At 32.6% G+C, this 27,423-nt stretch overlaps 1 protein-coding gene across 2 annotated transcripts in view; it reads left to right on the top strand.

Moving 5' to 3' along the window:
- The first annotated feature begins 4,133 nt into the window (after positions 1-4,133).
- Positions 4,134-27,423, top strand: part of LOC129807996 (probable nuclear hormone receptor HR38) — a 72,103-nt gene continuing 48,813 nt past the window's right edge. The window contains exon 1 of one of the 2 annotated variants that reach the window (XM_055857628.1): positions 4,134-5,853. In XM_055857628.1, coding sequence (XP_055713603.1) covers positions 5,559-5,853 — 295 coding nt within the window. In that variant the 5' untranslated portion in view covers positions 4,134-5,558. The remainder of the gene's footprint in view (positions 5,854-27,423) is intronic. The other variant, XM_055857629.1, reaches the window with a different exon arrangement.

Raw genomic sequence — 27,423 nt, 5'->3', positions numbered from 1 at the left:
CGCTTTAATTTTAATTTATTGAAAAGCATTGAATGGAAATAACCTACGAAATGTTGCTGCGTGTGAACCCTTGGATCGCTAAATTCTCTCTCCGTTCCGAAGAAAACATACGTTTGTTAACAGTTTTTATGAATAAACCTATGATTTTTTCCTGAAGAGAGAACGTATTTTTAAATAACGATCCTTTCTGTAAGACGATTTAATAAAAACATTTTTTGAAGCATGATACTTCTGGATTCATTCTCAGTGTATATTTAATTTTTACTAGTGTTTGTTTGACTCTTGTAAATAAATTGAATAGGGTAAAGTGCTACAAGTTGCACCATGGTACAAGTCGGACAGGGCTTTTTTTCTTGATTAATTTTGTACTTCTTTTTTTATTTGTATATTTTTAATGCTTTAGTTTTATAATTTGGTTCCTAGTGCTTAAAAAAATTTAGTATACTGTATTTATCAAGAAAAAATCCCTATCCAACTTGACTGACTTTTCTTTGTGTTGGTTCCTATCACGACTGTTTCATAGTTTTAGAACACAGCAACGACAAGGAAAACAGTTGAGACAAGAACTAATACAAATAAAAGTCGATAATGCAGAAGCACTTGAAAACAGTAAAGTGCTAAAAAATATTCAGGAGGAAGATTTTCCCTTTACATTTTACATTGAAATTTAATTTTATTTAAATATTTTTCAATAACACCCTCATAACCCTCCCTTTTAAAATCTTCAATCCCAGAAATAAAAGTTATCTTATTATGCTATAAACAGGGGAAAACATTTTTGATTAGTTATATTAGCAAATTTAATCAGTAAAATATTCAAATAGGTCTGTAATGGCTTCGGCACGTCTTTCAGATCAGGCAGATTTTATAAAATCAAAATTCACATCCCTTTCTTTCTTAAAAGCCTTGCATATGTCTATCCTACTCTTTCACACTCTTCTTCTTCTTTTGAACATCACACAAAAATGTAAAGGCACATGTTGGTAATAAAAATACATACATACATACATAATACATAATACATACAAAATTGAAATTAGTTCAGTCCAATTTTGAAACCGAAAGAATGAGATAGATTTATGCAAATCTTTTAAGAAAGCAAGAGAAGTGAATTTTGGCTTTATGAAATTTTCCTGATCTAAAAGGTATTCCTGAGCCGTAACTTCTTAATTTTCTCTTTGCCAATTTATTTTACTGATCAATTTTTACTTTCATTAAGCATTTTGAACAAAATACTACCCAATCCCAATCTCATTCTGAATTTCAATGGCTTGTAGAGTAGAATAACCTAATTCAGAATCTGATTCAAATGGGAAAATTTTTAATTAAAACTTATCAATGTAAATAAAATTTCGATTTATCTGAAGTGCAAAATAATCTAGATAATAAGATTATAACATAGATAATATACAATTTTAAGGAAAAATTCTGTATTCTAATACGTGGATCGAATGAATGGGATCGGGAATCTTCGTTTTTTCTATTTTGCTTTTTACACTTTTGTTTTTCGCAGTTTGCCTTTGGAATCTTTGTCTTCGGTAATTTTTGTTTTTGGAAACTTTGTCTTTGGAAATTTTGTCTTTCATACATTTTGCACAATTATCGGAAATTTTGTCTGTCACTAATTTTGTATACAAGTATATTTTATAATTTTCCAATAATTTCCCTTTTCTCAGAAAATTTCCCTTTGTCCCAACAGGCGATACCGATAACTTCCGAAAACAAAGAGAATTTCCTTTTGTCCCAAATGACGAAACTAAAAATTTCACAAGACACAGAAAATTTTCCTGTGCCTCAAAGGACGACACGAAAAACTTTCCAAGACACAGAAAATTTCCCCTTGCCCGCCTTGCCCTAAAAGACGAAAGTAAAAACTTAAAAAAAACGAATATTATTTCATTATTTTATTTAATATAATATACTTGTTCAAAATGTATGAAAGTCAAGATTTCCAAAGACAAGGTTTTCAAAAAACAAAAAATGAAAACAAAAAATCAACAAAAATCTTTTGAAACTTTTGTCAAAATGTTGAAATTTATTAATTGTATCTAATAAAGTAATATGGCGTTTTTTCGTTAGATAGATAGATATTTCATCATCAATGACTTAAAAGTGCAATACAAATATAACTTTGTGTAAGATTTGTAATTATGCGTCCACCGCCGTCTTAGTGTTGGTAACCAACCTACTCCGGAGTAAAACGGTGGAAAAACTCCATCTCAAGTTGTATATGCCAGAGAAGTCTCAAATGGTTACAAATTAAAAGTTATACATAACTGACTTTCACTAGCACAGCTTAATAAATGTAACAGAAAAATGCTGATCTGCTTATTTTGCGCGATTTTAAGTATTGTGAGAGGGTGAATGGCTAGCTCTAACTGAGCTGTGAGCCATTTGGGCATACGCCCGAGTGTGAACTCTAAGTCACACATTACAATGTGAAGATTCCCATTTTCAAGATTCTCCAATAAAATTTATTCCAATTAATCTACGTTTTTCGATAATGATAAGTGTTTAAATTTCTCATTCCAAATAGTACAGAGTAGGGTGTCAATAGGTCCTGACGCGAGTTCTTAAAGCAGAGGTGTGCAAGAACCGTTGAAACCGAATAAACGTCAAAATAAGTTTGGTCAAGTAGAGTTTTGACCATTGACGTATAAATTTCTTTTGACGTTTTTTCGGTTTCAAACGGTTCTTGCACACCTCTGTCTTAAAGTGTCAATAGGTGTTCCTTTCACCCTAGTTGTGAAGAGTTCCCATTTCAGTCATGTTCTGAATTACGTTATTCTACCCTAATGTTTACCACTCTAGTAATAAACTCTGTTATACGCCTATTGAATATAATATAATGCATAATATTAAGAAATTAGACACTCGAAATAAAGATAATTCATCTACCAACTATATATAGTACCTACACTTGAAATAAATAATGGATTGATTATGTTTCTTGGACCTATTCCAACATAGAATTGTGGGATAAATTATCGTATGAAAGCCCTCACAGTACATTAATTAAAATAAATCTGTGCAGTGGAAGAAACTGAGAATTTTAAGTATACAAAATAAAAATTATGTAACAAGTTATATTTGTATTGATTTTCTAAATCAAAATTGTCTTCTACCTTGGGACTCTAAATTGATTTCTGGGGTTCTATTCTTACGTGGAAAGGATATGAAAGGACGCACCAATACCATCTTCATAGGTATTTCATTCATATTTCGAAAGAGATGTTTGCAACATTTGAGTGCGTGACGCACATTTTGGGGTGTATTATTGGGGATTGGAAAAGTGATTTGATTGATGAAAAAAAAGGGTGGCATTGTGGTGGTCAAAAATACGTCAATTTCTTGCACAATCCACCTTCAATTTCCCTGGGCTGATACTCGTGTGCAATATTGAATTTTGCGTGATATTCTCGGTATAATATCACATGTTAGGAAATGTGTCACACCATCCTACGTTGCAATAGATATTTTTTCTTGCTGGCTATACATCCTTTTAGTCGTTCTCTTCCGGTATGTGACTAGGGGATACAGTTGATATAGAAATAATATGTAGTGACGTCGCACCTCTACCATTTTGCAGTGAGAAAATTTCAGTAAATCTTCCGTCAGCGACTGCGTGAGATGCCGTGTACTAGGCTATATGGATGACTATGTATATTCACAATGGTACTCGACAATTTTACTCACAATACCGCTATGGCTTATACTCCAAGCGACGTTAGCAAGTTCGTGAGGTGAGGATAGAATGAAGCGCGGCATGAGAGAGCGCCTCTCATGAGAGAGAGGTGTATATCTCATGTTACTAATACATTGGCGAAGGTAAACGGCGCCAGCAGCCGCGGCTGGGATCTTGCACAGGTCGGAACACGAGGCCTGGGGAGCCAGGACAGCCGTTGTGTGCGTGGGTTGGCCAGCGTGCACATACAGGTGAACAACACACCGGAGACCAATGACGTCACAGAGGGGGAGTCGCGACGCCCTCAATTGAGCGGGTGATACGATGGATGAGCGGTCTTGGGGAGCGACGAGGAGAGAATCTTTGGAGCACGCGGAGCTTTGCATCGGAGAAGAGCAGCGCTTAGCACAGAGAGAATATAGTCCCATGTACTTGATACGGCAACTTCAGTCGCGTCTCAGACGCTGTATCGTCAACAATTGGTGATTTTTTTGGGAGGAATATGCCTCTACAGCCTCATACTCTCATTTAAATACAAGAAGTGGCTCAATTACATATCTTCTGATTTTTTTTCTTCTTCAAATTGTATCAATTCCTAAATTGGGTGGACACTTCAATGTCAGTTTCTCTGGGACTTGGACATAAAATTGTGCGTGAAAAATGTGTTAGTGCATTTTTTTTACACTTGGAGTTTATGGTTATTTTTTATTGGAAATCTTGAGGAAGTTGAATTCACCAATTTGGAAGTGAAGATCTCTCTGAAACTTTGAACTGTGTTTGAGGAAAAAAAAAGACGACGATTAATTTGGAGGTGATTGTTGTTTTTTCTCGTTGGACAATCAAATTTCAAATCGTGCCGCAAGATTCTGACTTCTCGGTGTTGGGGCAAAAAAAGTGAAAGTGAACTGACCACCCCAACAAGGACAATAGTAGCACTGGTGGACGTAAACTGAAGAAAAAAAAACTGAGATAAATCATCCGTGACAGAAGGATTAAAAGTTGGACAGTGTGGCACAATTTTTGGACAATTTCCTAAAGCGCGCGCCCAGATTGAAGAAAAAAAATCGAAGACGGCATCAACGGTGAGGGCTCTCCAAAGTCCAAGAAAGTCACAAGAGACTCACATAATAATTAATTATCCGATTTGTGTGTGTCACAGGAGTTCCGTGAAGTTGGACTTTATTTGGCTATAGAGTGAAAGAACACGACGGCTATTACCCATTGTCTTTAGCCTGTGATAGACTTTTTATTTTAGTAAATCCGCCGGAGTGTGTAATTTTTTTTTTGGCTCCTGACATCCAAAAATCGTTTGCAGAGGATTATTGTTTTTTGTTGTGTTCTTGTGCGACTTAAAGTGAACTGTTGGTGGTACCGTGAGTTTGTTTCGTGCTGGAGGACAAAAGAGATAAGCACCAGGAGGCTGCTGGACCCTCGTCATCAGGTGTGGTGCTATTCGTTGTTAGTCTTATTTCACATCACACATCATACAGTTAAAAAGTTCTCATTCACATTAATTAATGTGCTTGTCGTATTTATGGTTTTTAATGCATTCTTAAGTGTTTTCGTGCGTTTTGCTGCTGAGCATCCCCCTTTATATTTATTATTAGTCACCATTTATCATCTCTGCGCCTCCCAAATTTTTTCAGTGAAGACTAAAAGAGACATAAAAATTTCACCAATCAAGTTCTAAATTCTTATGACATAGAATAACGGTAAAAAAGAAAAGTTAATAAATTTTTAATAGGTCAGATTTGTTAAATGTTTTACCAAGAAATAAACCTTATGCAATTTTTGGATTGTTAAAATATGCTCACAACAAGAACATTGACGTGAACAAGAAGAACGATTAAATGAACATAAAACTTCCTCGGACATGCGAACACGCTTGGCATCATTGATAATTGTGAAGCAGGAACCACAGGACGAAGAATTCTTGCTGACACCATCTGCAGCCAATCTCACCCAATTTGTCTTGACCCATTCAAATAGTGAAAATGAAGACAGTAACAATAATATCACTGAAATCAATGGCTACAGCTATTCAGTGTCACATCAGTTTGATGTATTAAATAATAATAGTAGTGGACGAGAAGTATTCACCAATATTCAACATTGCAACAACCATCAAAACAACTATCCAGAAGATAAGGAAAAAGACGAAGACAAGTGTACGTAATCATCTTTTTTTTTCCTCAAACAAAAAAAAACTCAAAAATATAAATCAACTAACATTACTAATCCCAAAATTTTAGTAATATTTCAAATACCATGCACTATGGTTCAAAAAAAGGGTCACTAACAGAAAATTATAATTACCGTGGTGTGTGATGAAATGTGCCATCGCCTGGCATCCCCATCAACACAGTTCGTAGGCATATTATTCATTGAGTGCCACACATAAAATGATAATTCGCAATAATAAATGCATCGAAATACATTTCAAACAAAAATATTCCACACCGAACATTTTAATAATTTGCCAAAATTCGTTTTAATTTTAAACATTTTAGTTGTGCCTTCTATTAATACCTTTTCTTTCTTGCATCGGGTGGGGACTTGAGCGTTAATATTTTCTCTTAACCAATTCCGAATAGCCACTCATAAAGAGAACATTTATAAATGAGTAAAATTAGAGAGACAATTAATGTACATATCCACAGATTTAATATATTTGAATTTAAACTGGTTGATGGGCTAAAAGTGTATCTCCCTTTTCGCGTTTATCTTGTCAGTTTTCACGTTCATTTATTAAATACAACATTTATTATTCTAATAGTTTTCAATTTATTGAAACAACTTTGAAAACATTATGTGCGATTTGCAAGTCATTTTTCTACATGCTTTTCCACCCTCTGACTTTTACAATTTTGTATTGATGTATCCAATTTTTAAGGTTTTATTTCATATAAACAAAAAAAAATCCTGCTATTCCTCCTACAGGTGTTTCTTTCTTAACCCTTAGAGGACGAATTGCTCACCAATGATCCCTAAAAAAAATTCTTATCTAAAGTTAGTTTTTCCTCTGAAGATTTTTGTCTTTTCTTTTTTTCCTTTCTTTTTATTTTTAATATTTTTCTCTTAGTTAACAACACACTTGTAAGAGGGTTGAACCCTATTTCGTTGTTGGTTTTATGAAATAGGGTAAAGTGATATAATTTGGAATTAGTGTTACAAGTTGGACAATTCACCAGTACAAGTTGGACATGGCTTTTTTCTTGATAAATACAGTACAAAATTAGTTTTTAACTCTTTCGTCTCTTTTGGGACGAGAGTACCCAAAGCAGCATATGAATGTTCTGTGAAAAACAATGTTTTTTATGTATTCAGAATTGATATAAATCCGATTCTTGTGAATGATTACAAACTATAAGGATGTCCAAATGTGAGATATTTTTTGTAGGACCTCAATTAATTCCTCAGCTTAGATATTTTTGATTAAAAATTGGGAAATTGGCTTGCAGCATATGCTGCGGTCCGGAAAGGGTTAAGCACAAGAAACCAAATTATGAAACTGAAGCATTAAAAATATAGAAATAAAAATGAAGTACTAAATTTATCAAGTCAAAAAACCCTGTCCAAATTGTATCATTGTCCAACTTGTACCACTGTCCAACTTGTACCACTTTATCCTACTCGTTCTTCAAGAATTAAAATAAATCGAGTCGAAAACACACCTCTTCGACAGAAAACCCCTATTGACACTTTTGTTAAAATGTTGAAGTTTATTTAATGCATCTAACAAAATCTAAGTAATGTGACGTAAATCTATGTAATAGGGTAAGTGTGCCAAATTTCGGCATAGTTGCATGCAAGCGCTAAAGTTTCAAGTTTGAAATGTAATATTTTTAATACAAATTGAATTTATTTGTTACTTTTTTGTAAGGAGTGTTCCTTGGAAACTTGTACACTGTCTATTGTCTTTATTTTCTCTAAATTCATTCTTAATACATTCTAAAATGAATAAAAATGTTGACATAGCATTGGTGGCCTATTTCGACCACTTGCATTTTCATAGTTCCTTGCCCTTCGGGAATTCTTCGAATGTCTTTTTCAAATCATCTTGTTCGTCTAATCGACATTTTTTGTTATTTTTCGCATTGTATTATTTCTAGAGTAAGCAAAAACTAAAAATTCATTGAAATTCGAGGAACAAAAAATGTTGCCGAAATTACAAGCTGGCCGGAACTTGGCACACTCACCCTAAGTGTTCGAATTTCGTATTCCAAATTGTATAAAATAGGGTTTCAATAAGTCCTGACACGAGTTCTTGAAATGTCAATAGGTGTATCTGTCACCCTAAATTTTAAATACCCATTTCGTAATTTTTTAAGCATCATGTTGGTACTTTTTGTCTGAATTTTGCAAAAAATGGCGGCACGCAATGAATGAAGTCGCAGGCGTAGGTCGTAGAGCGTTAAGCGGTCTTCAGGCTCAAGGTTTAACCCAGTTCCCGAAGATCTTAAAGTCCTAAATAGAAGTTAATTTTATTGATTTTCCAAAATTTAATTAATGATTTCCCCTAATAATCTAATCTTAGATCCAAATTTTCCAAAAATTCTTTACTGATAAGACATTAAGGGGTTACGTGTGTCAATACGACTGGAAAATATCATATTTTCTCTAATTTTTTTTCAACATAAAAAATTTTTATTTTTATTTAACTTCTTAAACATATAAAGTACAACATTTAAACTATATTTTCTGAAATTTTTATATGAAAAAATAAACATTTCATATGAATATATTCAGCCGTTGTGACCTGTTTTCGGAGAATTATTTTGAAAAACATGCTTTTCCGTGGACAAGATTTCTCAGAGTGTATTCATCAGAAATCAAAAAAAACTAAATATTTCTTGTTAGCTGATAAGTTAAACTCGTACTTGAACAGTACATTTTTTTCTTAAAATGAAATTTGGATTTTTGGTAGAATTTTAAACAAAAAATGCACAATTTTTGGCGTATTTTACACCACATTTTCTCTTGTGAAATAAGTTATGATCGAGATAAAGAAATCTACCGTTCAAGTAGGGTGAAAGGAACACATAATGACACTTTAAGAATTTATCGTGCCATACTTATTGATACTTTCCGATTTAGGATTTGAAATTTGAGCATCTCCTTTTATAAGAAAAGGTAGGGAAAAGTGGAGTACCTTTGAAAGTGGAGCACCTTTGAAATTGGGATTTTTCACCTATGTTTAAGAGCCATATCATAATGTAATTTAGCTTTCCAATTTGTTTGTGCAGCTAAATTATATTACAAGAAGGCTCAAATTTATTTAAAAATAGGTGAAAAATCCCAATTTCAAAGGTGCCGCACTTTCAAAATTGCCCAACTTCCCCCTAGAGTACAGAAAACATCATATTACTTGCATTTTACCAGATACATTAAATAAATTTCATCATTTCAACAAAAGTGTCAATAGGGGTTCCCTGTTGAAGAGGTGTTCATTCGAGCCTACGAATTTAACTCGTCAGCTAACAAGAAATATTTAATTTTTTGATGTCAGATGGATATACTTTGAGAAATCTTGTCCACCGAAAACTATGTAATTTTACAAAAACTGTCTCCAAAAATCAAGTCAAAACGGCTGAATTTTGAAATGAAAAATGTTATACTTTCAAAAGCTTAAGAGCTCGAATTAAATTTTTGTTTGTTATATTGAAAAAAGAAGTCAAGAAAATATGCTGTTTTTTCTTAGAATGCGCGACCCACGTAACGCCTTAAAGAAATTAAGCCATATGGCTTTCCCGAATCCTGGTCAAAATCCCGAAAGCCAGAATCCCAAAAGTTAAGATCCCGAACGCAAAAATCCCGAAAGCCAAAATCCTGAATGGACCAAAATATCGAACGCCAAAATCCCGAATTCTTTATTGTGTTATGCCCTAGACACACTTACGACTTAAGCCGAGAGACGGCTTAGTGGAAAATGATAGAAATGTGGTTTAAAGATTATTTCGGACACAATTACGCTAAGTCGTCTCTCGGCTAATCCTCAAGTCTGTCAAGGCCCTTATAGCTACTCCCAGGATTGCACCTGCATTTCCTGGAGGCAAAGGGAAATTTTCTATGTCTTGGGAAATTATTCTACACATTATCCTCCATATAATTTCATCCCTTTCAGGATTTTGAACATTCAGGATTTTGGGTGCTTCTGGGCTATCTATTGTGCATGTGCCTCGTATTCAAATCCCCTTTTTGTTCATTAAAAATTTCCTGGTATTTAGTGCGTTTAACCCTTTAAGAACGGGGGTGTCAAATTTATTCTAAAAATATTGATTTACCCTTGAATTTTTCGAAAGAAAAAGTTGGATAAGATTGTTATCTCTTTTGTGGAAAATCCTTGACAAAGAATCTTCTAAATTTAAAAATTACTCCTCTCTCGAATGATAAGACTTTCGGCTTTTAAATCCATTAAAGACAATTTGTGGTAAAATTTTGAAGCCTCAGTGTCTTTTAACTAGAATATTTTAAATTTTAATATTTTCGACTTCACTTACTCTATATTCCCCTATATAGACATTTATGTTTGCTGTTTTCTAATTATTTTTCAAATTGTCTTCATGCTATCATTTTCTTAATCTTGCGATGATTCTTAAACAAAAACTTGTTTTAGAAAAGAATTCTTATTTAAGAAACTTATTTTAGATAATTTTCCATAATCTCTATCAGAAAGTTTCATTGCTATTTCATGTTTTATATTTAAAGATAAAATCTTGGGTGGGAAACAGTTTTCTTGTCTAAAATAAGTTCTAGAAAGTTGAATATGCCTTTTGATTGCAATATCATCTACAAGCCTATTTCTTTAAAATGAAAAATAATTTCAGTGGCTAGACCCGATGCCTAGAAAAAATTATGGGAATATTTCAGGGTGAAAATTGGTTAATCAGCTGTTCTGAAAGCGTATTATTAAGCATTTAATACAGTTTAACACGTTACAGGAGAGGGCTAACACATAAAGGTGTGACCTTGATGGTTCCAATCGACCCCCGAACAATGACGTCATAGTATTCTCTAGTATGAAAATTGCTTGGGAGCTGCTGCGCCTGTTTTTCACCATTTCCCTCGGTATATGTATTGAGGTTTAAATGAGGGGTAAAGTGTGTGTGATGTATTGAATAATGAAGGAAAGAGATCACAAGAGGGAAGAGATAGAATTTGTAAATTGGCGTGGGTGTGGGGTTTGGGGGAGTCATCGTGTCTGAAATGTTATGAATGAAATTGTAACATGACGGGGATGGGATGAGATGGATGCGCGAAGAGTGAAATTTTCGGCGATGAACGTGCGCTTTTTCCATGCGGTCAAATGACGTCACGAGGAATATAGTATTCATATTCTCGATGGGGACAACCGCACCATGCTTTTTTTAGACGCAAATCGATTCCACTGAAGTAGATGACGTAAGCCAAACCATATACAATTGTATCGAAACGGTGGGCTTTTAAACCTCAACCCCATCTTGTCTTGGTAGGACTATTTCCGACCTGTATAAATTTAGTCGAAGCTTTTAACTGATTTGTGCGTGTGATGCTTATGGGGCAGAAAAAAAACCGACGGATAAAATGAGGATGAATTAATGTAATTAAATACAACAGAGATGTTTTTCTTTCACACATCCTATTATTTGAACATTCCGGTGCTAATGTTGATTTTGACCAAATCGATGAAGTCTACAGTAGAGTGAAGAAATAGGTTATGTCCACATAAACGACATAAACCGTTTATGACAGAGTAGGGCAGTTTCAATATACAGTGCCCGCTTTGTAATCCGGATGATTGGGAGACAATATGACAGATGTCCACTTTGTTATCCGGATGGATTTTTTGAATTTGTTCAACATATCGAAAATAGAAGGTCTTTTTTTGTAGAATTAGAATAAAAGTTTTAAAGAAGCTTAAAAAGACATATAGTAGAGTCTCGCTATAGACCATCGCTCTATAGTCCACAATTTATCGACCGTTGATTTCAAAACACTGATTTTAAGTTTGGTTATGTTTTTTAGTACGCGACATGCAATGTTATCTTAATTATTTTAATATTTTTGACAATGTTTATTGAGTTGTGATAATTGTGATCCATAATGAAGAGAGCGAGGACAATGGCAAAGAAAGTGGAAGTCGTCGAGCAATTTCAATACTAAAAGTCGTTGATAATTTTAAAAAATAATATGGACTATAGTGCGACCCAAGTGTCAAATCTGGAACCAAATATGGACTATAGCGAGACTCTACTGTAATTAGAGAATTCTATGCTATTATACTTCATTTATTAAACAAAATCATCACAGCATAATTCATTTTCATTGCTGAACATACAGCAATACATAACCTCAAAATTATTTTAAATGTAACCGTCGATAACTCGTCCGGATTACGCCGTTTCGGATTAGAGACCGGGCACTGTATTGTATTTTTCATTTTTTTTTGCCAAATGTAGAACATGAGGGAATGTCTCCATGCTTTGTACGATCCCAAACATCGTAATGACTAAATTTTTTCTATGTTTCTGAATAATTGTTTATATTTTAATAAAAACTGGGTATTTTCTCATAGTTTTTAAAATATGGGTACGAAAAGTCACATTTATTGAGAAACATAGAAAAAAATAGTCATTGCGAAGCTTGAGATCGTACGAAGTATGGGCACTTTCCCCTACTATATTCAAGTTAACTGATGTACAGTGCAACTACCTACTTTGTTATGGTCCTACAGAAAAAACTAGTTTTATCTAAAAGTATAGGGGAAACTGGGGCACTAGTAAACATGGGGTAGTTGTAAACACTGCGATGTTTTTCATAATATACTAGATTTTAGAAGAGGAGACTTGTATGAATTTATAGATAGTATAGTGATCCTGGTTTTCTGAATAAATAGACGACATAGGTCCAAGTAAAGATTTCCGAGCAAAATTTTGATGATTGGAAACTGTTTTGATAATTATTTAACTCCGGAATAAATGAATAAAAACAATGAAAAAGTCATCTTTGGTGTCCGCTCAGATGAGATAAACATGATATATGAGTAATAAGATTGCGATAAAACATAATCAGTCGTGATAAATGTACATACAACATTTCAAGAGACACTAGTGAGCCTTTCAAAGGATCAAATATGATCTCTCATTGTCAAAATAATCAAATATGATCCAAGTTGATCGTTTTATTTTTACCAGTGTGATCAATTGGTCAATTGGAAAATTTCCCTTGTTCGGTGGTGCCCCAGTTCTCCCTATGCATAGAACTATTCTACTCTTCCATAATTATATTTGTTGATATCTTAATTAAATTTTCTCTCAATTGAAATAAATTAAAAACCTAAAAGGTCGGCATTCACCTAATCTAACAGATATTGATTTATCGATAATATCGAAAGATTTCGATATTGTCGAAAACTTATCATTTGACTCCAGTTTTGGGTTTTAACTACCAATTTCGCATAAGTAAAATGTTCTCTTTAAAGCATTCATTATTATTTATTTTAGTTTATTTATTTAATTTTGATTTGACTTTTGAGCCACAAATCTCTTGAAAGCATGTTGTGGTAGCATAGAAAAGAGAAGAGATGCAACAAGCGTTCACCGCCGTCTTAGCATTGGTGACCAACCTCCAGAGCAAAACGGTTATATAGTCCAGGAGAAGCACATTAAATGTGCAGGGTATTATTCCGAGTTCAAATCATTTTTTGATGAAATAATTTAGTATTTCTACAGGAAGGTCTTAACTGACCACAATCTATGCCACTACCCTGAGATTCTGCAAAAGAGAAATTATCATATAATCACATATTACTTCCAAATTATACTTTCAACATCAATTGACAATTCATTGAAAAGCATTTCCAGTAACTTACAACAAAAGTCTCAGATTGATTACATAATTTTCACTTATTGATTGCGGAATTCATCACCTCGGCAAGAGATGTCCTAAAAAAAAATGTGCAAAAAATACACAATTGAAAGAAATTTTAGCATATAGTATCTACCCCACCAGAACTTGACATCTCTCAAACTTTTACATCTTGCATTAATTTCTATGGGCATTGACTAATTCCTCGCAATAAATTAATATGCTAAACAAGATTTTTGCCCACTGAAATCAATTCCATCTCTATAAGTGTTTCACATCCCGAAAGGAGGTCAATCTTCATAATAAAATGGTATATCTTTCGCAATAAATGTCTTCAGAATTTTTGTACTGATGTGCATAAGCATGTATGATGATTTTTCACAATGTATTACTATTGCAGGTACAAGTTGTTAATTTAAAATAAAAGGAGGGATAAAAAAATGTCCTTCTTGTATGTACTGTACAATTTTGTCACTGAGGAGACAATAAATTCATTTGCATAATACTAATGTAATTAAACTCATAAATTTGCTGAACATTCCGTACAAGTTATACGGTTGGACAACAGTTCCAATCACATCAATGGAAAACTTATGCTTTTAATTTTATAGCAATAATCCAGAATTACTGGTAATTGATTCCTGCGCGCAAATCGCAAATCGCAGAATATTGTGTCTGGCCAATATCTGCTTTTGTCAGCTCTTTCGTGTTTTCTTCCGCTTTGGGTATTCTTTTTTTTATCTGTCTTATGTAGTCTTTATAACTTCGGCGTGCAATACGCAAATTACCTGGTACCTATAAATAAATTCATTCACCATTTTATTTTTGATCATTTTCGCCCGTCTATTTGTCACTTCTACCTACATCATATACATCGTCTGTTAGTACGTCATTATATATGTGGGGTTATTAATTTAATATAAAAGAGAGTATATAGCTCTGGCAGAAATTCACATCAAATTTGTTACTATTTTTATGCATTATGACGATACAACGTAATATATGTAATAGATCACGATACATATCTATTCTTCATTTTGTCTATTTTAGGGCACCTGTATAGGAATTTGTATTTCTTCTTACTCCCCGTATTGATACTATAAGCATATGTATGGAAAATAGGAATGTTATAGATTACAAAATTATAATAGAACTTTCCAAATACGATGTGATGAAGTGAAGGATAACACCTACTTATTAACAAACCCCAAGGACCATCTAATCTTAGGAGTATTTTTGAATTATCGATTATACAAAATTATTTTTTTTACTTACAGCTGAGAAAGCTGTTTCATTTTTTTATTCAATCTTAAGATATGAATATTTTAAAAACCTTGTTTAAGTAAGAATTATTTCGTTGCTTATATTAACAAATATTCTAACTGCACTTTACATATTTTTTAGAAGTCGATTTTTTCAGTTCGTTAGCTTATTTTTTTTATAGAAAAGAAGAAAATCAGTGCATGAGACAGATTCTTAAAATTTATAATACAAAAACTATGGAATACTTATAAAACTGCTTACAATTTACCAGAGGATAGATACAGCAAAGGAAGCGGATTTAGTGAAATTCATGACCTAAAATTTATCTTTAGTCATTTTCAAGAAATGCAAAATCTACTCCAACGTAGTAGATTAGTCGTAAGTTTTCGGTTTTATTCTCAATTAAAGTTCCTATGTGATAATTTTCAAGTCTCAAAACAGAACCACAATCACAAGCTTTCAATTTTTAACCTGAATTTGGATTTTTTGTAAAGTTTACTGTTCCACAAAAAAAAATATTAACAATATTCATATCAAAGGTCGAATTCTCGAACGTAACCAGTTGTCTATCACAAACTCGTAACCACTGGTTGTCTATTTCGTTGGTCGATTGCCTGGTTAATCGGAAATTTAGCCATGTGCAAAACCATTTATCTCATAGAACAATTCATTTTGCATTAATCCGAAACATTTTTCCTTCTTTTAACCTTTTACGAACGAGTGGGACACCGGTGTCCCAGTAACAAAAACAATTTTTTGACTATAGAAAGTTATTTTATTTATTTCTTTATTTATTTTTCAAACAAATAGGGTTAGACCGGTTAGCCCCTAATTAGTTAATATCGATGGCAGCCAAAATCCCGAATTTTTAAAATCCTGAAAGGGATGAAATTATATGGAGGAAAATGTTTAGAAAAATTTCCTACGACACAGAAGATTTCGGCGGGATTTTGGCGTTCGGGATTTTGATCGGGACCCATTAATTAAATTAGAAACCAGTCAAAAAATGATCTGGTAACGCTCGTGAGTTACCTCTCTAGTTACGCTCGTGAATTTGAACTCAGGTCTTAGTAAAACTTGCAGAATTTGGTAAATTGTAATTGTAATATGTTTTAAAGACTCAACGTTCTGGTTATTAAAACAGTTTTTGAGAAACTTAATGCTGTTTCTGCACGACCAAAGTATTTTTTTTTGTTGTTTTTTGGTTGCAAAAAAATTAATTCTACAAAAATAAACAATCCAATAAATTTTCCCGATATTTTAAAATATTTTTCGTGGTTTCCGTTTTTAAAAAAATCCAAGATTTTTATTAACATTTTAAGTTTTTTTAAGCAATTTCTTTTTAATGAAATTATAAGTCATTTTAATTTTTAATTTCTTTATGGGAGACTGGGGCAAGAAGTCACAAAACGGATATTTTAGTTTCTTACAAGCTACCCGAATGCCCCAGAAATTTCTAATTAGCGCAATTTTATAGGAAATTTACTGCTATTATAACATTGTGAAAGTAATTCTCATATATTTTTAAAGAAATACATTTACCGAGCCGTTTCATTTTCTTCTATTTTGGAAGAAAATATATTTATCGAGTCGATTCCTAAAAATTTATCCTAGACGTAAGGCTATACGTATTATTATATTTTTTCGGATCTTCATTACCATAATTGTCTACAACAAAAAGCGGACACACATGGTAATTTCGCCATGAAACATCAGAAATTGCTTCGGTTTTTGTTACTTTTTACCCTAGGATTTCTAGAGAAAAGAATATTTGGCAAATGCTAAAATGGAAAGCGGTTTCGTATTCAAAGAATCCAAATCATTTAGGAGATATTCATCAGTGCATTAATTAAAAAAAAATAAATTAGAAAATTGATATCTGCTGTAAGGAAGACATTTCAAAAACAGGGCTAAAAATTTTAATATTTTTTTATTTTCTAAATTCCTTGTTCAAATTCTAAGAAATTCATGACATTGAAGAAGGTCTATGAAAGCTATCTTTGGAAAAAATTTTAAGCCGCTATTTTTTTTTTATCTTGAAAAAAATTGAATTTTGTAATCTTTGATTTGTGACTTTTTACCCCAGTTTCCCTTATCTTTAAAGTGCTAATATTTTTCTCTTAAGAAAATGAAGTATTAGAAGCATTTAAGCATTTAAGTAATAAAAGCAATAGGAGCTATACATTCGTGCCTCCCTCTGTTCCTTCACCACAGATTTATAATACTGCAATTGAACTTATCAATTTATAAGTTAGTACCTTAAAATTCGAAAAATAAGAGATTTTGGAACAATATTGAAGAATATTTCTAGTCCACACACAATATACAATTCGTTTTGAATATTTATTATGACTCTGGTAAATAGAGTCTATGTGGTTTCTAAACTCTCTGAGAATTTAGTCTGATACATTTATAATAATAAAATACTGATATTTTCCCTAAAACAACTAGTAATAGGAGGAGGTAGGGCTACTTTGAGCTGTGGGGCTACATTGTTATACGATTTTTCGCATATTTCTATTGGAAACTGGGTTTAAACATAATGTAATTTGGATAGACAAAATAATTGTGGATCTAAATAAAATAATTGTAAGGATCAGCTTCATTTAACAATAGGCGAAAAAGTCGTATAACAATCTAGCCCCACAGCTCAAAGTAGCCCCACATCCCCCTAGTAAAAAAAACTTTTAAAAAAATCACTTAGAACATTTGATGATACAAACGACACGGTTTATCGAGAGGTAAAATCAAACTTTAACAAAATCTTATTGCTTTATTTTATTTGTACAAGATATTTTTCAATAACTTAGCATTTCGACAGCAGATTTAGAAGTTAAAATGGAAAGTGGTTTTGTACGTGCTACAACACAAAAAAAAATCAAACATTGTGATGGTTTCTTGGAGGTGATCGTCGTTTGATGTCTAATAAAATATAGTGACTTACTATAGTTGATCAAGCAAAAATTTTTATTGATTGCCATTTGATGGTACGTAGAAAACATGTTTGTATATGTGTCTTTTTTTTTGCCCAAGTGTCCATCTCCCAAGAGAGCCCAAGGCAAAGAAGTTGTGAATGCGTTTTTAACGTATCAATGAAATATTGAGAAGAACTTAATAAAACTATGCCAAATATACAATAAAGGTTCTTTGTGCAAAATTAGCGATTATCAAGGTTTTTGTGTTTAGTTCACCATTTAGCTAAAATTGGTAACATAAAAGCTCTTTTGATATATATTTTGTTCGCATAAGAACATTTTCTCTTCTTCAATATTTATATTGACTCTTCATTATGCTTCGATTATAATCGGATGTATTTACAATGGAGGTTTCCTACTATTCATTAGTTGAATATTTCAGGCTATCGACAATAATACCTCGCATAACAGTAACGAGACATTCTACATTTTACTGAGAAAATGGGATGGAATTGTTGTATGGAAGAGTGCACCATCATGTGAATCAGTGATTAAGTCGGATTGTTATCCTTGAGTATCTCAGGTTCATTTTATATCTCTCTTTTTTTATATTATGGTTTTCCCACAATGGTATATCATTGGCTTTCGCCAGTTTTTAGTCAATACTAAGTATTGTATATATTATGTACTTTATTAGCCAAATGAAGTGCTTCGAATATTCACTTTTTTTATCTTCTTAAATTCTCATATTTCTGGGGGGCCAATAATATCCAAGAAGAGTTCAATAATTAAACATACAATGAAATCAGAAAAAATACACATGGACACAGTTTCTTGTGAGTAAATTTTTGAATTCGAAGGTCGTGTTTCTGGTCAATTTTCAAAAGCCCCACATTGTGGAATCGAAAGTGGTGTGGTGTGTGTTATATTTGTATGTTAATTTTTTTTTTGTGGACATGTGGGAAAAAAGTTATAAAACTCTTTCAACTTTATTTGCATTGATCGTCTCCTCCTCTTTGCGTAGACTTCTTAATTTTTTTTTTACCTATGCCAGTCTAGTATTATAAAATTTTTTGAAATATAAAAAAATCCATGATCAAATGGTTGTTAAACTATCATTATCATTCCAGAAATAAAACTGAATTTTATATCTATTGAGATTATTATCAAAAATCATAAGAAAGAATAAATAAAAAAAATCAATATTCAATGTTGCCTCAATTTTTTTTTTGCTTTTCGATTATATAGATTTACCACATCAAAGACAATTTTTCATTACTATTATGTAAGCAAAAGAGGTGAGGAAAATTTGTGTTTTTTTTTCGAGGTGATAAAAATACAATCTCTTTTTTTTAATTTTCATGTAAATTAAATGCACGCGTACCATGAATTGCTGCATATCAGACTATTAGAAACTCATTTTCAGCTACTCACTAATTAATTATGCTCTTAAGATGTACTCAAATGTTGAGTTTTTGCTTAGAAATTGGCATATTTAAAAAAAAAACTCTTTTTTGGGAGAAAAATTTATTTTTGACTTCAATTGCCACTTTTGTGTCACACACTTATTTTAAACAACGCAATATACATAATTGGTTCGTTGGAACATTTTAACTCAAGAGATCCGCCTACAATTTTTTGACCCAAAACTCCCATGGAGGCTTTCTTTTGGGGAAGAATTTCAAATGACACAAGAGTGATACCTTGGAAATGACTGATTTTTGCCAATAAATTACTACGTCATTGCAATAAAAGTAAGAGAATTTACCTGATGGAGCTAATAATGGTTTAAATTTGGGATCAATATATGGAAATGATAAAAGAAAAGACTTTTTATAGATCAGACAAAATTTTGAAATAAAATCAAAAATATTTACTCTTCAATTCTATTTACATAACAAAGCGTGACGTCAATGTAGAGAATTGGTATTACAATTTTCTAGCTTTTACTCACGGTTAAAACACCCCCGCAAAATGCCATATACTGGTATACCGGCGGGATTGATAGAGAACACCTGTTGATATCTGTATGCCTTATTTGTTTCGTCTATTTGTACTTTCATCCCACAAAATCCTTCCTATACATCCCCAACAGGAAAGTGAATAACTTACGCATATCAGGGGTTAATAAAATAATGAGATGGCAAAACAGTCAATTGAGAACAAATCTCACACCCCAATTATCACGTGTCCTGTTTTTATCAGTCCTAAATACGAAAATGGACCTACTTTTGTCTTAGCATAAATAATTATTAAATTAAATGAGCTCCAATTAGTGAATATGTATGTCACAGTAATGTTCCCAATCAAGAAAAATGCCTAACTAATATTGTAAACATTTACTAATTGCAATCAATTCGCATCACCAATTCCATAAATATTTTCCCAGTATTTCTCAGAATACAGAAATAAGACATATACGCGTAATTTCTCTCATTCTGTGTGGATGATCCTTTGATTTAGCAATACCTATGGCAATTTATAAGTCATATAGAATTCAAATGGCTCAAAGATTAATGATTATCGATACCAAATATTAATTATCCATTATAGCATAAGTTAATTCTTGGAATTTTCTTTTTCAAAACATTACTGATAATTGCTAAAGTTTATAATTAAATTAGATTATCAGCAAAGTATTTTATGCACTTATACAAATTTCGCATCTTGAGAAATGATAAGCCAGATAAAATTAAAATTTGAGTTTTATCTCTGGCACATTGCATAATTCTCACACGATGATGGCTCAAATTTGTTTTAACAGTTATTTATTTATTTATATACCATATAGCATAAGCATTTGCATAATATTCCGATTTTCATAAATTTTAATTCATATAATAGCAGGTTAGAGCCGAAAAGTCTGCACACGACAACTTCTCACTTTTAATTCTTGATAGCGATGTTTTCTTATATTGTTTGCTATATACATCAAAACATTTATATACTAGTGATCTCGTGACATACCTCTATGTGAAATGTATAGTTTTGTTGCCAGGCCGTCAATTATACATTGATGGAGACAATTTTCTTATAAGAAACCAACTATTTAAACTCTCTTTGACTGTGATTTATCATATACTTTTATCACAAATTCAATACTTGCTTATAAGGACCACATAACATAAAATATATTGTATCATAAAACCAATAAAATTACTTTGTATTTTGACTAGGAAACAATTTTTTAATGTTTGTAAACTTAGGGGAAAGTGGGCCACCTTTGAACGTTTGGAAGCTTTGAAATTGGAATTCTTCACATAGGGTTAAAGAAACCCTTCATTACCGATTTAGGATATGAAATTTGAACATCTCTTTTTATAAGAAAAGGTAGATTACAATTTTTTTTAATTAATCGAGTCGCGGCATAAAAATATTTAGACACTATTTTTAGCCTCGTGGTTGAAGGATTGGTCGATCCTAAAGCCCAAAATAGATACAGGGATCGGCTTAGACATCAACCCGAAAAATGATGATTGATGTCGATACACTCAAGGATCAGCCTAAAATTTGGAGGATCAGGCTGATCTTCTAAATTCATGAGATCTAGTGAAATTACGGGGATTAGGCGTCGCAAAATCTTAAAATGGATAAGATTGGGAAGGTCAGAGTGCTCCTTCCTGTACGAAAAATCCATTGATATTGCACTTAAGAAGTCTTTCAGCAATTAAAGCGTGGAAATTTAATAGAAATTTATGCTGTAAACGCTAATCCTTGATACAAAATCCTCAGTGTATGATAGTTTGGGCTGATCCTTTACCGTCAAATTTTTCGAGCTGAGTATTCTCTAGGATCAGCCTGTGTCTATTTTCGGCATAAGGGCCTTGACAGACCTGAGGATTAGCCCAGAGACGGCTTAGCATAATTAGTATTAGAAATAATGGTTAAATTACATTTCTATCATTTTCCACTAAGTCGTCTATCTGCTTAAGTCGTAAGTGTGTCTAGGGCATAAGGGATTGTCCAGGAGTACCGATTTAGCTCTAATTATTAGCCCTAAACACGCGTGGAGGTTTCTTCTTTATTCTCATTGCTCCCCTTGCTCATTTTACCAAATACATTAAATATTATAAATTTCATAATTTTGACAAAAGTTTCAATAGGGGTTCCCTGTCGAAGAGGTGTAGCTCCGTTTTTTTTTTTTAAATAAAATTGAGGCTTATCTGCACAAACAGATTGATAAGGTAAATAACATTATGATACGGCTCAGTTCCATTTGAGCATAGAAGAAAAATCCAAATTTCAAAGCTATCCACATCTATCGTTTTCACATAAAACGGAGCCCCACTTCCCCTATCCAAAAGAATTCCCAGTTCTTAATTAAATTCAAAAATTGAAAATTTTCGATGAAATATAAAAGGCTTTATTTTAATTTGAACATTTGGGGAATATGCTATCCACTATCTCCTTCAAAAGCTTGCAGTATAGGGGGAAATGGGGCACCTTTGAATTGGGGAGGCTTTAAAATCAAGTTTTTTCTCCTATTTTCAAATAGAACTGACCCTTATCATGATGCAATTGAGCTTCAAAATTGATTTTCAGGGATTAAGAAATTTTAAGATCTGTGAATTATTGTCTTCTATGAGGTATTTTTTAAAGGTAACTAGCAAATACAATGTGATCAACCCTTTCATGTTTTTGAGATGTCTGCAAATTTCTTAGCCGTGTTCTTCTTCAACTAAATCCATTCACATGGACAAGGAGTCTTTTACCCGCTGAATATTCTTAGATTATTACATTCAATACCTCTGATTATTTTAAGTTTCTACCCCTAAACTTTTCCATTTTAGTTTAAAAAAAAGGCTGAAAAATGCGATTAAGACATCCACATGTAAAATAGTAATAAATAAAACTCAAACTGCCGGCGGGTGATAATCTTTTAATGCGCCTATCTAAAATATCATAGACAAAGTATCCTTGATTAAATTTTCAGAATGCCACAGTCCTATATATAAGTATCGATCTGAAATTAATTAAAATGAGATTTATGAATCGGCATTCATAGTGAAATAAATAAATTGCGACAAAAAAGTTTTTTTTAGAGAATTAAAAACAGTGAATTTTTTGCATAGGGAGAAGAAGGGTGCTTTTGAATTGGGGTACCTTTGAAATTGAACTTTTTTCTTCTATTTTCAAAATTAATTGAGGTTTATTTTAATGGAATTTAGTTTCTCAATTTTTTTGTGGGGTTAATTCATTTATTTATTTATTTGCTTCCCAAAAGTGTACTTAAGTTGCGTCAGCCGCCGACTTACGATTACTGGTATTATCGGTCTCCTATGTAAACTTCAGAAAACCTGATTCAGTGATCGCTTAAGTCAACTCATGTAATCGAGTTAATCTGAAACATTCAGCTCAATAAATGAGAGACTAGTTATTGATCTTATTGATAGGAGACGGGGTACCTTTGAATATGTGACACCTTTGAAATTGGGATTCTTCTCCTGTGTTTAAATGGAACTGAGACATATCATAATATAATTTAGCTTCTCAATCTGTTTGTGCAACTAAATTATATCATCATTAGTATTAGCTCAATTTTATTAAAAAAAAAAAGGTATATGAAAAATCACACTTTCAAAGCTGCCCATATTCAAAGGAGGCCCAATTCCCTCTATACAATTTGAGTAGACTCGTATGGTATGGTAAGGAAAATGGGGGAGCACTAGAGCACAAAATAGACAAAATATGGAATCGACTGACAATGGACTTCAGAGGAAGCACATGTTGTTGCAACTGAATTTAGCTACGAAGTAGAAATTATTCGGAAAATATAGAAATAGAAACTTACGTGGAAGAGTTAAAAATGGAAAATGGAATGGACTCAATAATTTAACAGAAATAACCAAATGACTAAGGTCCAGTTCCATTTAAAAATTGGAGATAAATGTTCAGTTTTAAATCTGCCCCAATTCAAAAGCGTCCCACTTCCCCCCATTGCTAGTCGTTTAGTTTATCTAACACTGAGAGAAATCCGAAAATGTTAAAATATTCTGGAAATGTTTATTTTACCCTGCAGTATTGAACCAAAATCTGTGTAAATATTACGCTTTTTAGGCGTATTAGGGGTTAAAGTTACCCTTTTTCATGGTAACTTTACCCTTAAAAAGGTGTAAAATTAACATTAAAAAATATTGATATATTTTTACACCTAAAAAGTGTTAAAGTTATGAGGACAAAAAGTTAATCGCAGCCCCATTTTTTTCTCAGTGAAGGGATTTGTTTTAAAAATTCGAAACTATATTTTTCACTTGCACCGAAATGAAAATGTATTTTTTTTTTTCATTTTTAAATAGAATTACGCAACATTTAACTGGAGCAAATGGTGAAATCGTTATTTTAATTGTGCTGTTTCTTTTGCAATTTAATAGAGAATTTTTATATGAAGCCTTATACCGGCTTCAGACCTAAAGGCGTCTACACATTGGGAGCAATTTTCGTCAAAATTTGCGTTTTTGACAGAAATTTGACGTTTCCCCCTACAACGCTGCAGGGAATTTCCTTCAAAAAAGCAATTTTTGACAAAAATTGCTCCCAATGTGTAGAGGCCATAAGTCTTAGCTACATGGCTTAATTGCTCTAATTTCTTATCAATTACAATTTTTTGAAAAATATTAATTTTGGATTGGATTATTAAAGATAAATGACCTATTAGGCTCTCAAAAAGCAGTGAGACTGCTCGCTATTTAGGATTTTGAGACCTTCGGAAACTGGACTAAACTTCTAGTCTGAAGCCCGTACACTGAGAAAAAAGAGGGTGCGATTAACCTTTTTTCCTCATAACTTTAACACTTTTTAGGTGTAAAAATATATCAACATTTTTTAATGTTAATTTTACTCCTTTTTAAGGGTAAAATTAACATAGAAAAGGGTAACTTTAACCACCAATACACCTAGAAAGGATAATATTTACACTGATTTTGGATCAATACTGCAAGGTAAAATTAACATTTCCGGAATGTTATTTTAACTTTTTCGGATTGCTCTCAGTGTATTATGGTGTTAAAAGAATTCTTGAAATTAATCTAATTTATAGTTATAAAAGTCCTTCTTTTCTTAGTTCATTCAAGTCAATTATTGAACGGTCTATTATTGAAAGAATATCGTATTGAATGCATTCAGTGATCCTCGTCACTAATATGTAGAATTTCGTAAATCTCAATTATTAAACTGAAAGAAGAAATTAATTACAGCTAATAGTGTCATGAAGACTTCAAAGTTTACCGATTTTTTTTAACCACAAAGCAAATTAGAAGACGAAAAACTTTCTCCATCAACGGTATACGGCAAATCTTCACGCTAAATGTACACATCTTTTGTATCCTAAAACACATTATGTACATAGATATATATGTTTAAATTGACATGAGTATACAAGTACTGTATGTCATCATTTGTATCTCATGCTCAAATGAAGCTCAAAATGTGCTATAGAGATTATTGTCAGTCTTTTGATACTTTTTTTGTTGAACTCTGTAATTCATTAACCCTGAGGGTGTAAATTTAATCCATTTGCTCATTCAAGTATTTCAAGAAGCAATATTCCCACTCAAGACTCCCAACTATGTGTGAACACGAAAATGGTAGAAAAATCGGTAGGTACATAAAAAAAAATGTTATGTATGTGATGAAATATAGCTTTCAGAGTACAAAGCACCGTATTATTTGAAGTTAGTATAAGTAGGGTTTTCGCGTTAAATTAAATCTGTCCGAAATCGATCAGAGGCAATTTTCTCACGATTTTACCACAGCATTAGAATCAAGAGAGTTGATTTGCGGCGCGCGCAAATGAACTTGCAACTATTTTACACGAATTCAGCACGATTCCCCTATATGTGGTAGGAATTCTTTGTTTTCCTGGCGCGTACAATTTATCCAAATGGTACTTTATCGTGTAACTTGAGCGTGTTTCAAGTTTGTGTCGTACTATTCTGCCTGGAACAAGAAAAAAAAAAGACTGCAACACATATAGTATACCTTTGGAGATATTGTAATCAAAAACAGTGTTATTCTCTACCAAATGTTCCATACCAGAGTCTCAGCCGTCATTGTAAGAAGTGCATTAAAACAGATAGTTTCTCTTTCTTGTTCTCCATTTTTCCTTATATACATGATTTTATGTAATTCCATTAATTTGATATCGATTTGTGTAATTTAATAATGAAGCAGTGACTTGGCTGAAATAGATGGGCAGAATAATACAAGTTGCTCTTGTATTATGAATGATTTTTTTCTGCTCAGTATTAGGCATAGGGTGAACTAACCACTTTTTATCCAAGCCCGAATTTTAGTCACTTTGAACTAACAAATACAAAGTAAGAGAGAAATACTATTATGCCCTAGATATACTTACGACTTATGCCCAACGCACAATAACTTTTGTTTTGTAAACATGTTTTCGGAACTCCCTATAATTATGAGCGAAATGACTAGATTTAGATCTCAGTCACTCACTGAAATGTCAGAAACATGTTTACAAAAGTCATTATGCGTTGGACATTAAGCCCGGAGACGACTTAACGTAATTGTAATCAAAATAACGATCAGATTAAAGCGTGTGCACGAAAAGATTTCCTATTTGAAAAATGACTCATAAATATTAATCACAGTATATGTATATTTTAAATCAAATATGTTTAGGTAAAGATATTCTTATCAGGATTTTTTCTAGATTTTTATTTTTTTTTATTCCAATGGATTCTCACCGAATTCTCGTACCATCACCATCCTTTTAACTTCCCTCATTAGGGACTTGACAAACCTGTCTCCGGGTCCCGCACTGCTTTTTCCCACTTCCTTATGAAATCCGAAAAGTTTTCAGCTGGAAAAATCAATATTTTTTAAGAAGAATAATTAAATTCTCTTGCAACGTTAATGAAGAACAAAACAAACTCCAAAGCCTACTGGGACTAACTTCATGGCAAACGATTGAGAAATCTTTTCGTGCACGCGCTTTACATTTCTATCAATTTCTGACTAATCTGTCTCTCGATTTAAGCCAAAAAAATGGCTTAGTTTATAGGAACCTGATGGGAAGTCAGCCGAATAATTATTTTGATTATAAATACGTTAAGTCGTCTCACGGCTTAAATAGTTTGTTTGTCTAGGACAATTCAACTATAATCAATTCCAGTAAGCGTCGGGAGATGGGGCAGCTAAGATAAAATTGATTCTTAGCTGCCCCATCCCCCGACGCTTATTGGAATTGATAATACTTGAATCAACCGCCGGAAAACATCAATAATGGAAATTCAACGTATTTTGTTTTAAAATGCAATATTGAACTTACGTGTTTTTCATGAATTTTAAACTTCACAACTTTAAAATAACTATAATAGTGTAAACAAGGATTAGGAAGTCAATACCAAATCCTATCCTAAGCTGCTTTTCTGATCAAACTACTGATTTATTGGCCATTCTTTAAGTAATTTGGTAAGAAACAAAAAAATCGTTTTAAGCTAATTGATACAAAATAGGGGAAACTGGGGCACCACCAAACACGCGGTACCACCAAACACTAATTTTTATTTCTAAACTACTTGGACTATCTCGACGATTCCTTCAGTGGGCAAGCATCCCTATAGTGCCTATAAATTCCTATAGGTCTTATCCTCTGAAGTCGAATATCCGATTAAAAAATCGCAGTGTTTGGTGGTACCCCGTGTTTGGTGGTGCCCCAGTTTCCCCTATATAGTTATTATTTTTGAAATTGAA

Source organism: Phlebotomus papatasi, chromosome 3 (assembly GCF_024763615.1).
Source record: "Phlebotomus papatasi isolate M1 chromosome 3, Ppap_2.1, whole genome shotgun sequence".
In the NCBI taxonomy this organism is placed as follows: domain Eukaryota; kingdom Metazoa; phylum Arthropoda; class Insecta; order Diptera; family Psychodidae; genus Phlebotomus; species Phlebotomus papatasi.
Note: the sequence above shows the minus strand (reverse complement) of the source record. Positions and strands in the feature narration are given on the sequence as shown.